The following is a 14,174-nucleotide window of genomic DNA, read 5'->3' as shown; positions in this document are numbered from 1 at the left end:
TACTCCATTCGACAATGAAAAAATCTTGCTGGTTATTGTAGTCCATTATTTAACCAACCAAGTACAAACCTTTTACAGTCTATGGTACAAACCAATTAAACATCATCATCTTGAATCTGATTGATTGATTGATTGATTAATGATTGATTGATTGATTAATGATTGATTGATTGATTGATTGAATGCTATATTAACAGTATGTATGTACTGTTCCCCCCTTTTCCCTCACTGTATACCCCCCTTTTCCCTCACTGTATATGTTTCTTTTCCCTTTTTACCTCCCTTATGATGAATTCCTGTTCTGTTCTTTGTCTATATAGACGTGTCTATTTGTACGTCTCTAAATGTTTTGATGAATTGAACATGGTGGACCCTCTTGTAAACAAGTGTAATGCTTATTTGGGTCGTCCACTCACAGTTAACAGCCTTTGTATTGAGTTTGTGCTTGAAATGTACTGTAATTCTGCAAACTGTTAATAAATATTTCAATCAATCAATCAATGTAGGCCTACTGTATATGTAGGCTATGTATGTATGTATGTATGTATGTATGTATGTATGTATGTATGTATGTATGTATGTATGTATGTATGTGATTAAAATAGGTGAGGTTTAAAAAGGCAAAAGCATGCTCTATTCATGCACTGGCCTAAAAATGGGTCCTTAAAAACTTAAACATTCTGAGATTTGTATTCGGTTTATTGGCCACCAGATGGCATACCTTGTAAAGTCCAAGCTTGTGTATGTATGTATGTATGTATGTATGTATGTGATTAAAATAGGTGAGGTTTAAAAAAGGCAAAAGCATGCTCTATTCATGCACTGGCCTAAAAATGGGTCCTTAAAAACTTAAACATTCTGAGATTTGTATTCGGTTTATTGGCCACCAGATGGCATACCTTGTAAGCTTATGTATGTATGTATGTGCCTCTGGGGGGCCTCTGTCTCTTACTCTGGGGGTGGCTTATCCCTGGGGTACTGGAAGATATACCAGAACAAAAGACTCGTGCCCAGAAGCCCTGCCTGACGGCCAGTCTGCTCGGTCCAGGGACTAATGTTGCATGGTGTGTTTGCTTAGACTATTTGGGGGGTTTGTCAACGTTTATTATTTTTATTCTAACAATATTCTATAACATTTGTATGTACATAAATTGTACTTTACTAGGCTACAGTAAGGTACAGTACAATGCAGTGCAGCCAGTGAGCAGTCCACATGCACTGCACTTGCCTAGTAGTCTGTGGCGCAGTGCCAGGCAAGTTGTGTCGTTTCTTCAGTACGAACCTGGTGTCTGGTACTCCTTTCCCAACCCCAGAGAATGACCTTTTTTTCTCTCTCCGTCATTAGGACAACTATATACACGTATGTTTTTTTATTTGCTACCCTTAGCTGTATTTCCTTTTCTCTATCCATCATCCTGTGTCTTTACAAGTTGATTGACGACTGAATTTCCCCCAAGGGATCAAAGGACACACACACACACACACGGACACACACACACCCCCACACACACACACACACACACACACACACACACACACACACGAGACAATGAATGAATGTAAGGCTTTATTCATTGACAGCAAAATTGTAAAATCCAATTCAATTTGGGCTAGTATAGGACACCTGAGGCACAGCACCTGTTCACTGTCCTTTTCAGCTCTATAACCTCAATGTAATAATTCTAATTGAAATGATCTAGGCATTTTAAGGAAAAGTATTCACTGAGTTGGGGTTGGGGGGGGTGGGGGCTCTAAAATGTAAGGAAATTTGAGGGAAAGCCTCATTTCACGGCCCTGAAAAAATAAATATCAGTGGTTCATCAATATATTTGAACTGTAGAAGTAGTCCTAAAGGTTTTCAGCAGTGCTCGTTTAGTTGTAATTCATAAAATGCCAAATAAACATGCTTGAACAACTGTAAAACAATGTACTTCAAATCTTCATTATATATTCTACAACATAAAAAAAAAATCTTAAAAAAAGAGCAGTCTACAAATTCATGTAAAACAGCATTCTCAAATCAACTTGTAGCCGAAACACTGAAACGGATTTCATATTGTGAACATAAAAAAAAAAACACATTTTTAATACATTGTAATTGTGAAATAAATAGGGACAAAACGAGGAAGAACGGAGGGATGGACTTGAGCATCCAGAGTGTGACAATGAACCGAGCTCGTTACAGTTTCCAGGGATGATTGTCCACAGGTACGTTATTGAATGTACCGGACCAGACCCAAGAGTTACCAATATTACGATCAGAGTGCAGAGTAGTGGGTGAGAGTAATCTGTAAAAACCAGTCAGCCAACAGGGGGACGGCACAAAAAACGGATGTGAACGAGCTGCGCCATTCTTGGTGGTGACCCGTTTCCCTTTCAGAATCAGTATTGCCAACGATCCAAAGAAACACCCGGGTGGTTCCCTTTCGCTAGTAGCCCGGTCCAAAGTGGGAACATGTGCGCTCAGGACTGCTTGACCTTGTTTTTTTCCTGATCGTTAACGTGCTGCTCTTCCCTGCTTCCCTCCTCCCTCTCTGGTCGGTCGTCACCCTGGCGGGCGATGAGGAGTCGGCAGGTGAGCAGAATACCAAACACTAGAGCGTGGGCGTATCGTTTCAGGGGATCTCCCACCAGCTGGTGGAAGAAGAGCACGGCGAGCATGACCAACAGCAACAGGAAGTTCGCCACGTCTTTGGGTCTACCCGGCACCAGGGTAAGAACCACACCACAGCCCACCTCCAATGAGCCAATGATCTTACGGAGCAGCACGGAGGTTATGCCAATCTTTTTCAGGCCTGGCAAAGCCTTGGCGTAGCTCTTGTATGCCCTTTTCTGGAAAACAGAACACAATAATGTTTCGATTAATTAGTAGAACATATATTTCAGTTGATAGGACAAAAGCTGTGAAAGTTTAGTGTTTCTCCATTAAAGTGCGTGCGCACACACACACGCACACACACACGCGCGAGAGCTATTCAACATCAGCACCAGCAGGTGCACCGTAGAATTTGCTCGAATCTCTGGCTCCAGTGCGTCGCCATTGCACATGTAGCAGGCTAAAGGAGGCTATTATATTACTACTATTCGGTTATTGTCTTGCGGTTAGAATGTTGTTTTCTGCACTTTTTTAAATAAAACTGTTGATTGGGCGATTGTAAATCGATATCAGTTAGCTACAAGATTAACAAGGAATTAATGTATCTAGACTAAGGTATCATTGGGCTATTGATTTGACTCGGATGTGTAATTGCTTTTTCTTTCAATACAGTAGCTAACGTTATCCAAAGCCAACAATCAACACAATGGTCTGTTAAGATTTATAGGCTAATTGGGAATAATTTGTAAGCTAACTGTATAGGCTAGCAGGTTCAATCGGGATGCCTCAGAATTGTAAGACGAGGCGCCTGCCCTGATCGCTCACCTCGCCTCACTAAAATATGTTATTTATAACTATTTGTACGGAGTGTAATTCTCTTCCTAGATTTTGCGAATTTGGGTCAGCATCGCCGCATATTATTGGAGCGTGAGTGAGTGAGAGCCTCGTACCGCGCGTCTGCAGCATCCAATGCAGAACAATGGCCTTTATTTCCTTGTGCATCTACAGTTTGAGACGGCACCATTTACTCACCATTTCACTGTACGCATCCTTGCTTAGTCTTGGGGTGAGCTTAATGGTTCCCATGAAGACGAAGAACAGACCCAGAGCAAACGAAAGGGCTACAATAGTTATTGTCCTTGGCGAGGCCATGTTTCGTGTCCCAACGCCACCGTCGTGTAGCAGCTGTATGTATCCACTGAATCATGCACTGGCTGCCACCGTGAAGATGAGCCAATAATAAGGGGGACGGGCTTCTGGATGAGCGACGAAAATGGCGATGTAGGGGGTCCGAATCATGTCCGAATAGTTGCGTGTTCCCCCGTGGTGTCCCTATTGTCCCATCTATTGTTATTCCGTCCTTTACAGTCAGACTATAATTGTTGAAACTGAATGAGTTCAAAACCACTTGAGGCAACAACAAAACAAAAAACGAATACAAATTATTCGTGACTATAATAGTGAATACAATAAAAAAAAATAAGAATGATATAAAACAATATGCTCATTTTATTAGACCTGTAAAAACACAAAACAGTGACAGAAGAATATTTATTGTAGCCTATAATTCCATACACACATAATGTTTAATACATTTCTGGAAAACTCATTGCTTGGACAGTTTATAAAAAACTATATACACATAAAAAAAAAACATGCTTCCCTTTCAATCAACATAATAATAATACAAAATCGTACAAACATCGACAAACAACTATTCAAACAGTTTAGAAATGTAGCCTACAAGTTGAAACTTGAAAGCTTTCTTTTGTCAATAGGATTTGTTAACGGATACACAGAACACATCACTGCACGTTGTATGCTGCAGTCGGTTGGTTCTCATTGGCATCTCGCAGGCTTCAGCATTGGCATACTTTAATTTATGAAGCCATTCTGGGTGACCTGCCGTCTTACATTTCATCCAAATTCGACTTGGTCCAAAATGGCCTCAACCTCAGGTCAAATGCTTGGCTGTGGTGTAGTCCCAGCATTCAAATCCGAGGGGGGTAAAAAAAAAATGTCTGGCCTTCTCTGGCCCTCGGTCGTGGAACGATCTACAGTCCAGACTAAAATTGGCTTTGAAAGTTCCCTTGAGAAGTTTCAAAAGGATCGTCTTAGATGTACAGTCCAACACCTGCACATGTTTGGATATGTACTAGCCTATGTTCATGCCTATATATGTATTATATCGGTTCAGGTGTGTGTGTGTGTGTGTGTGTGTGTGTGTGTGTGTGTGTGTGTGTGTGTGTGTGTGTGTGTGTGTGTGTGTGTGTGTGCACGTGCGTGTGTGCGTGCGTGTTGCAGCATGACCATATCTGACCATGATCATTGCTGGCCTGTATCCTTTGCAGCAGGGCACACATCCTCTCTCGTGGGGACTGCATGGCATGGCTCACCCAGCAGGAACCCCTTTCACTGGCCCTGATCCTGACGTTCCTTCAGGGCCAGAATGGCTTTTCGATAAAGATCTGTCAGGAAACAGATACTCTTTTAAAAGACTGGACTTCATCATGGAGTCCATGCAACAGTGTCATTGTCATTTGAGTATAGAGAGTATGCGCGTGACATCATCATCAAACCCGGAAGTTATGCAGGAATGCCTATACCGAGTGGCAAAAAACTACTTTCTGGCCTTGACAGCCCATATATCCAAACAGAAAAGTCCTATCTGATTGCATTAAACAACGTTAAACAATGTTAAACTCACTTTGCATGTTGCTTTGCCACTCGCTTTGCCACTCGATGTGCCATTCACTTTAAGCATGCGCATACCCTCTATAGGGGAGACTAATGAAGTGGCTGCTGGGGCTCACCAAATGTGGCAGACAGGTCCACGGGTTGTGTGTAACCTGGAGGCACCTCCTCTGTAGTGATCTTGTTCTTCCTTTTTACTTTCACCACTTTCTTCTTTTTCTTCTTTTCCCCCTTTGCTATATGAGATAAAAGAAAGAGATGTGTCATTATTTTTCCATTACGAATATGTATAGGCCTCTTTAACCCATTCACGGGGGAACCCCTTTTGGTGTTTTAAAGCATTACGTTATACTTTAGCTATTGAAAAATAGCAGATCTACAAGCTCATAGCGCGTCACCGAGTGGCGCGCTACGAGCTTGTAGACTGCTATTTTTGAAAGGTCGTGAACATGTGGTGCAAATCTTTGAATATATATTCTAACGTTTTTAACTCAAATCTTTGCATCTGGGGGAGTCCCTGGAACAACACATTTTCAGATGGGGGTCGGCGGCATATTACATATAATTTTTGGTGTCCTCGACATGAAATATTGAGCACCACTGATAAAAAAACACAGGTATTTCAGAAAACTGTCAGCATTTAGAAGACATTTTTTAAATTTTGACGTCAGGCCTAAATGGATTAAGAACGTCGGAGAACTGATCGATAGACACCTTTAGAGGCCTTTTCTTCGTTGTCAGGTGCCTCCTCCTCCGGCACATCCACAGTTTTCACCGTCGCCGCCTTGCATTTGACTTTGCCTCGTTTCGGGGGAATCAGAGCACTGCTGGCTTTCTCTTTCTGTCCCTGCAGTTGCTCTCGCTCACCGCCATGGCCTTCACCCTCCTCCTGCTCTTGTTCATTCTCTACGACGTCTTTATCCATTTCGTTGACTTTGATCTTTGTTCGTTTCTTCGTCCTCCTCTTTAGCTTCTTCTTTAGTGTGTGCTCCTGCGAAATCAATATGTGTCAACAGCAATCATCATAATAAAAATACATGAGAATGCGCATGCCTTGAAATATTGCTGATTTAAGAGACAGACGCATGCACAAACTTTGGTGTTAACCTTTTGTAGAATGTTTTGAATGGGTAGTTTGTCTCCGGCGTTGGACCTTTTCTCTCTGTCTTGTGTCCGGTGAGATTGGCGAAGCTCAGACTTACTGGAGCGCTTTCTAAAGGGGAGAAAATATTTCCTATGAAATATATATCAAACAATTGTGTAGTGTTTTTTTTATGGGATACCGAAGTTCTTCTTAAAGATGGAGTGCCACGATTTTTTTCCACCCTAAAACATGATCATCAGGTATTATTACAATATAAGGGGGAAGAACTTTTTCCAAAAAGTGTACAGTATTTGTTAAAATCATGCTTTTATGTGGACACGCCCACCAGTTCATTAAGTATGCCTGGTGGGTGGTGATGGGTGGTGATCCACCTGAACTGAAGCCACACCCACAACTGTAGTTGTATGATAAAGGGGGAGGGGTTAGGGGAGGGGCTGATAGTGTGGTGTCACTATATTACGGTTTATTTCATTGGCCCGTTTGATTGTCAAGGGTTCAGCCTCCAGGAAGAAACCCTAAATACAAAGTTAATACACCATTGCACATAAAAACAACTCCAGGGTGTCTAATGAAGTACTGTCACCTCATAAACACATGAAAAACTGGAAAAAATACAAAAATTGTGGCACTCCATCTTTAATTAGTTCACTTGTCATGCATGTGCACAACGCTCACTCACCGCTCCTCCTTGGATTTTCTGTGGTCTTTCATCGATTTCCCACGTTGCTTTTGTGTCTCTTCAGATATCAAAGGCCCCCTGCTGTCCAGGGCGATACGGGCACAGAGATCTGGGTAATCAAGACACACAGCGCGCAGCAGCCAGCGCAGACCCCGGAGGGTCTTCCTGTCTGACCAGCGACGCAGGTCCATTAAGGCCGAGCAAGGCTCCTGAAAAGGGACAGAAGAGAACTGTCAAATCAAGGAAAGTCTATTTCATTCATTGCTTTCATTTCGGCTTCTCTAATTTGTGTATCTGCATTCTACAATCTCATGGCAGTCAGCCTGTCATTCTGTATATCTGTCTATATACAGTTGGGTGCCACCGATATTGTCCCTTATCATTTGACCCATTTAGGCCTGACCTCAAAATTTAAAAAAATCCTTATAAATCCGCTATGAGCTTGTAGATCTGCTATTTTTCAATAGCTAAATTATAACATAATGTTTAAAACACCAAAAGGGGTTCCCGCCCAAAATGGGTTAACTGTCCTTTTGCGCAGATCACGCAAACCTCAGCAAAAAGAAAAGGACAATATCGATGGCCTCCAACTGTAGACCCGAATGGCTTTCAATTCAAATTACCCAATGTATGTTTTGCCAAAGGGACTTTCGTTGTAGCATATTTTATCTGTCAAGCTTGGGAAAGAAGGCAGAGTACTCTGTATACATCCGAGGTGTAATATAATGAATGATGTAATGTAAAACATGCTGTAATTGCAACTGTGAAATGGTGTCTTATAAACCCAAATAAATAAACAATCAATCAATCAACCCCCCCCCCCAGTTAACCAGGATAAAACAGAAGTAGAGAGAGACACTGAGCTAACAATTAATTGCAAATTTACAACACCTCATGCAACAATATAAGGAATATGACCAAAACAGCACTATCAAGTATTAAAGAATAGTATAGGCACTACTAGTCTGTAATAAATTGCTCTCAAGCCTACCTGCCAAAAAAAGACTATAAAACAGAATGCCACTGCCAGAATTTTAAATGTCAGAGTCCTAGTTTTAGAATAGATTTAAAGATGACTTGCTTATAAAGCTTCACACAGACTGATTATTTTATTGATAAACTGCCAAAATCTGTCCCTGGAAGAGCCTTCAGATCCACTTCTCTCGATGGCAAAACAAAGACAAAGATCCACTGTATTCCTTGTCTTTTCTGTTCCTTTTTTTCCCTGAAAACTACAAATGATGGGTACTTGTATGAAAAGATTATTCACACTTCTTAAACACCTGTAAACATGTGATATTACAAATAAAGTTGAAGTTGAGTTGAAATTGAAGTTACTGTATGGTGAAGCTGCTACTCTAATCTAAGCCTCCTTGATCTGTGGTTAGAGTGTCCACCCTGAAACTGGGAGGTCGGGGTTCGATCCCCATCCGGGTCATACCAAAGACTGTAGAAATGGGACCCAATGCCTCCCTGCTTGGCACTCAGCATCGAAGGTTGGATTGGGGGGTCAAATAAACTAATCAAATGATTCCCGAGCGCGGCACGGCTGCAGCTCACCGCTCCTTGCGGCTCACATACCGCTCCAAGAGATGGGTCAAATACGGAGAACAAATTTCACTGCGTGAAAATGTGTGACAAATTGTACGACTTTGACTTTAAGGACAACTTCAGTGAAAGTTTTAAACACCAACTCAAAACACATTTGTGTAAAAGTTTGCTTTTAAATAGTTGAATTTAATTGGAAACAACGAATCTCCTTTCAAATCTTTATTTTATGTATTCTCTGTCCGTTTGAATTGTCTATTTTAATATTTAATTTAGTTTATTCTGTAAATAAAGTTTGATGGGTTCATTGATAAGATCTCAGTACAGTTTTAGGACAATACTTACAATATGGCACAGTGAGCGGCTCTGGTTAACAAGCCTCTCCAGAGACAGTATCTCGATCAGCTCACTTCCCAGCAAAGCATTCATTTTGTCCTGTTTATTGGCCAACCTGGAAAATTAAACAGAAAGACAATGCTGCCGATCACAATAACAGACTAGAAAAGTAAACTCCTCGGAGCGCAGATCTCTGCCAGGCCGGGTTGGCCAAATATCAAAGTTAAAATCATTGCCAATGATAATGGAATATGAAACATCTGACTGATACATCTTGATCACATGACTCCAGAGATAATGTTTACCGATTTGTATGAGTTTTGGACACAAACTGTACAAATAGTAGGAACAAATTGGCGGGGCCCTATAGGCTATATGGGAGTTGCTTGTGGCATGGCCAAAATGGCCAAAATGTTCGATCAGATCAGCTTTCAGGATTTGCCAACTTTGGTAAAAATAAAAAATTGTAAAATGGTGCATTTATATAACGCCTTTATCCAAGGCGCTTTACATAGATTGTGCATTACATTCACCCATTCACACACACATTCATACACCGATTGCAGCGGAAGCCATGCAAGGTACCAACCAGCACATCGGGAGCAATTTGGGGTTCAGTGTCTTGCCCAAGGACACTTCGACATGTAGACAGGAGGAGCCGGGATTCGAACCGCCGACCCATGGATCATTGGACGACCTGCTCTACCTCTTGAGCCACAGTAGTGGCTGGTAGTCAAACGTTTTTTACTGTAGACCTACGACCTACGGTTCAAGAGTTATTTGGACAAAACATGAAGCGGCAAGTTATATATGCCTATTGTAAATGCCTGAGAGGCACTTCCTTGGTCTAGGGACTAGGGAGTATGTATGCCTTTTGTGCAATGTTGAATGCCGATCAGTCCAACAGTGCCAGAGATTAGCTGTTCACAGACAAACAGACACACGGACGGAGGGACGGGCGGACAGGCCTGAAACATAATTGCCAGCCATGGGTCGTCTGGTCTGGTGCAGATAATACTGTGTACATTTTGTGTCTTGCTTATTCTTACCAAGTTAGTTCACACAGTTACTCCTGTTTTTCTCTCAACGGCCACTAGAGTGCGCCGTGTATCCTATAATATTTTGTAAAACCACAATGACGCTCTCATCCAGCTTTGAAACAGTGCTGCTTACACTAGTATAGGTTTTCCTGCCACTTGTGGGTGCTTCAGCAAGTCTGCCAGCAGCTCTTTGACCTCCTTTATCCTCGGCCTGTCGCTGGAATCAACCACAAAGATGATCCCATGGACGTCTCTGTAGTGGTCCCGCCAGACTCGCCGCCACTGTGGGGCTCCCCCTATCTCTAGCAGAGTGACCAGGTAGTTCTCCACCCTGAGTTCTGTCCGCACACACCCCTGGGTGGGACCCACGTCCGTTCCTGGGGCCACTGGTGTACACAGAGAAAATCTTGAGACACTGTGAAGCTGCACATACACAATGTTACACATACTTTGTACACTCATTTGTTGATCTGTTATTTTAGCTCCAAAGTCGTGACTGAAATACCTCTCAACATTCCCTTGATAGAGGATGTTTTTCCTGCTTTGTCAAGACCAACCACAAGAACTATCACCTTCCTGTGTAAAGAAATGTATCTTTTAAATTGTATATCAATCATACATCACTCATCAAACATTGTCAGGCTAATAAGCAAACCAAGAGGTTTCTTTTGGCCTTGCCTGATGGGTTCCTGGATCTTGGAGATCCAGGTGCAGCAGTTGCTCATCAGGTTGAACATGTTTAGTTGACGTGAGGAAGGCGAGCACAGTGGCCACCATTTTTTCTCGAGCCTGAAAACAGATGGCAGTCCTTGTGTGACACAGAAACATATGAACACATTTGTGCACACACACACACACACACACACACACACACACACACACACACACACACACACACACACACACACACACACACACACACACACACACACACACACACACACACACACACACACACACACACACACACACACACACACACACACACACACACACACACACACACACACACATCACAGGGGGGGGGGTCATGACCGGGCCCAATACAAAGATGGAGTGTGTCTGGCTCCCACAGGTTTTAGGAAGCTGTTACAGATGGACACTCGAGGCCATGCTTTGACTGCCAAATAATGTCTCCTATACCTCATGGATATACCAGTCCCCCCCCCCCCCCCCCCCCCAAAAAAAACAATGTTTGTGTTTGCTAAAATATTAGCCAATCATATTTTAGCAAACACAAAAATTGGAGTATGGAGTATGGACTAGTGTTTATCAACCGGGTGTGTTAGGAGGTGATCAGCGGTGATTGTGTGCACCTGCACCATGTCACCACTCCTTAAAAGGAACCAACATTCAGTCACACTCCACACTGATGAAGGCTGGATAGCCGAAACGTTTGTCATATCTATGGTTTGAAATACAACTTTTTCAACCACAGTCTTGGTGTGTGCGACCCATCTCCTTGATCCTGATATGGAGTATGGACTAAAAATCAATTTGGGTAGCCATTTTGGGTTCATTTTTACACTCCGAGGTAAATTAACACTTTGGTATTTAGTGTAATGTGTACATGCAGTAAAACCTTTAATTCCTGTTCTTTAAAAATTTAAAATGTCTGGCTTTTCACTACTAGATTAACATACTAGTCATAGTTCTTTCGTCTTCAGTTGTCCTGAGTGAATAGGGATAGATGACTACTCTCGATGACATCATGCTGGTACCAGCCTGCTGCCATAACACATAAGACACACACACACACACACACACACACAGAGAGAGACAGAGAGAGAGACAGAGAGAGAGAGAGACAGAGACAGAGACAGAGAGAGAGACAGAGAGAAAGAGAGACAGAGACAGAGAGACAGAGAGAGAGAGACAGAGAGAGAGAGAGAGAGAGACAGAGACAGAGAGAGACAGAGACAGAGAGAGACAGAGACAGAGACAGACAGACAGACACACAGACAGTGTGTTTTAGGTGTGTGTGTGTAAGATCGACAGGTGCTAAAAAGAAAACCCAAACCAAGCAGGTTCTTTCAGCCCTTTGATCACTGCCTCTGCTCAGGCTCCATAATCTGCTAAAGCCCATTGTGGTGAGCAAACTGACCCCGAGTCTGTTGATGACTGGAGAAGGTACACAACACGCTATAAGCCTGAGCACTGAAGTAAAGGTCTATTAAAAAGTAAATAAAAGCCCAGCTTCAGAAACAACAGGAAAACCTGTGATGCCACAGATGACTAAATCATATTGATTAAAGGTGATTAACAACATTTATCAATATCATTAGTACAGTACATTTAACAACTTCATGTTAAACTCTCCACAGAAATACAAACCACAAACCAGCACAGGTTCAATATTGTGCTCAAACTTCAAATATTGGAGGATAAAATGTCTTTGCATGGTGAAACGTGTGGAGGAGAAGATGTTAGCATTATAGCACACTAACAACATCTATCAACTAAGTTTGACGGCGACTATTTGATGTTTTCCAAGATAGTCATGGCATGAGCCTGTGAGTTTCTGAAGACTATAATGCAAAGTGTATTTGTTTAATAATGAGTAGCAAAAATAACATGTGACAATAAATAATATTGATTTTTATAATTAATTCCCACAGACCTACACAGGACATCCTAAAACAATCCTATAAAAAAAATTATTAAAACAAATTCATATATAATGACCAATCATAATGTAAGCCGTTGCCAAAAAGCATTCCCCAGCACTCACACTACCTGTGGTAGACTTGCATTCTCACTAATTCAACCAGTATTGCATCTCCAATGTACCACTCACTAAGCTACATGAAAGGCATGCAAAATTTGAAAAAGTCTAAAGGGACTGTGATAAATTCTGGGAATACTCACAGAAAGATGTCCATGCATTTGTTAGTGTTGTATATCTCTCAATTGACATCTTGCACCATCCAGTTACAATACTAATCAGGCTCAAACTAAGCCCTGGTCACCTCATGTGGGAGGTGCTATCCAGGGAGCACGGCGTTAGGTGGGATTGCCAGCCAATCCTACCTTTCTTAAAGGGTGCTTGGTCCTTTAACTGGACCAGATCAAGGTGGATATCTTAGCTGTGTCTACTGTGGTGTGATGAGGTGTAACGTGTCTGTGTTGTTGTGTATGAAAGCAGCATAACTACTATGACGACAGTGGAGTAAATAACCTTGTTTTTGATTACAGTGGTCATGTGGTGTCACAACTCACAACACACACAGTGAGTGCACACTGGAAGTTCATCCCGGATTGCAGGTATTATTGGAGCCACAAATCTGTTTGGTTTCTTTGTTCTGGCATATGTGCTCCTTTGTCAGATACACCTTGAATTGAATTGGATGAGCGCAATACGTGTAGAATAAGGACAGAAAGAAAAAGATCTCTGATAGCCAGTTGACCCATTATAAATTGAAATCTAGTCTATTAAAAGCAGGGTACATAATGATTTCTTTGGTTAAAATAAGTGTTTCTCGTTTTTTTGTGTCATCACTTTCAATTTCACTTCATGAATCTGTATCCTGTCCGAGTTCTCTATCCTGATTTGATCAAATGCATTTTCTGTTTAACAAAGAGCTGGAGAGACACAGAGACTCCTGTTATTGAATAAACATTAAACACTCTATACTACACCATAGCAATGCGTATCAAAATAAAGAGGCATTTAATACTTATTTTAACCAAAGAAAATCACTTACCCTACCTCTAAATATATAATCATATTGACCTAAAATAATGATAAAACATACACACGTGCACTACAAGCTGTGGGTTATGTTATGGACTACATAAGAGGCAGTAAGTTAGCATGAGTCATGACCATATAGTCAGGTCATGACTCATGACCTGACTATATGGTCATGACACAGTGAAGCTTGCAAACATTGCTGCTTTCAGTGACATAGCGGTGTTTGTTTTAAGCCACTAGATGGACTCATTGTCAAATGTTCTAGATTTCTACCTCTACGGGTTGTCATTGAACCGAACGTCTGCCTTGGTGCATATTTTTAGTAGCTCACTGTTGTCGTCCTTGAAAACTTACATGAGCTGAAGGATGAATTTTGCCCTTGAACTAAATCACATTTATAACTCAGACGTGATTTAGATACTTTAAATGCCAACCTGGTTAACCACAAATCAACAACACAAATGACTATTAGGCAAATAGCC

At 41.7% G+C, this 14,174-nt stretch overlaps 2 protein-coding genes across 4 annotated transcripts; both read right to left on the bottom strand.

Annotated features, from left to right (window-relative positions):
• Nucleotides 1–1,554: 1,554 nt before the first annotated feature.
• Nucleotides 1,555–3,823, bottom strand: tmem35 (transmembrane protein 35). The gene is made up of 2 exons (XM_079523668.1): nt 3,629–3,823; nt 1,555–2,832 (listed from the first exon to the last, which is right to left on the bottom strand). Exons 1-2 carry the CDS (start codon nt 3,746–3,748, stop codon nt 2,464–2,466), a joined length of 489 nt encoding a protein of 162 aa, XP_079379794.1. The 5' UTR covers nt 3,749–3,823; the 3' UTR covers nt 1,555–2,463.
• A 264-nt stretch (nt 3,824–4,087) lies between these two features.
• On the bottom strand, nt 4,088–13,006 carry arl13a (ADP-ribosylation factor-like 13A). 3 transcript variants are annotated; one of them, XM_079522324.1, is made up of 10 exons: nt 12,867–13,006; nt 10,677–10,787; nt 10,504–10,574; nt 10,132–10,384; nt 8,968–9,073; nt 7,075–7,283; nt 6,398–6,503; nt 6,005–6,281; nt 5,410–5,526; nt 4,088–5,064 (listed from the first exon to the last, which is right to left on the bottom strand). In XM_079522324.1, exons 1-10 carry the CDS (start codon nt 12,878–12,880, stop codon nt 5,009–5,011), a joined length of 1,320 nt encoding a protein of 439 aa, XP_079378450.1. In that variant the 5' UTR covers nt 12,881–13,006; the 3' UTR covers nt 4,088–5,008. The 3 variants fall into 3 exon arrangements, with proteins under 3 accessions (XP_079378450.1, XP_079378449.1, XP_079378451.1); XM_079522323.1 differs by lacking the exon at nt 12,867–13,006 and adding an exon at nt 12,735–12,843; XM_079522325.1 differs by lacking the exon at nt 12,867–13,006 and adding an exon at nt 11,642–11,660.
• Nucleotides 13,007–14,174: the final 1,168 nt, after the last annotated feature.

The sequence above is a fragment of the Electrona antarctica genome (genome assembly GCF_951216825.1).
Source record: "Electrona antarctica genome assembly, chromosome: 1".
NCBI lineage: Eukaryota > Metazoa > Chordata > Actinopteri > Myctophiformes > Myctophidae > Electrona > Electrona antarctica.
The sequence above is the reverse complement of the archived record's forward strand: the minus strand, read 5'-3'. Positions and strand labels throughout refer to the sequence as shown.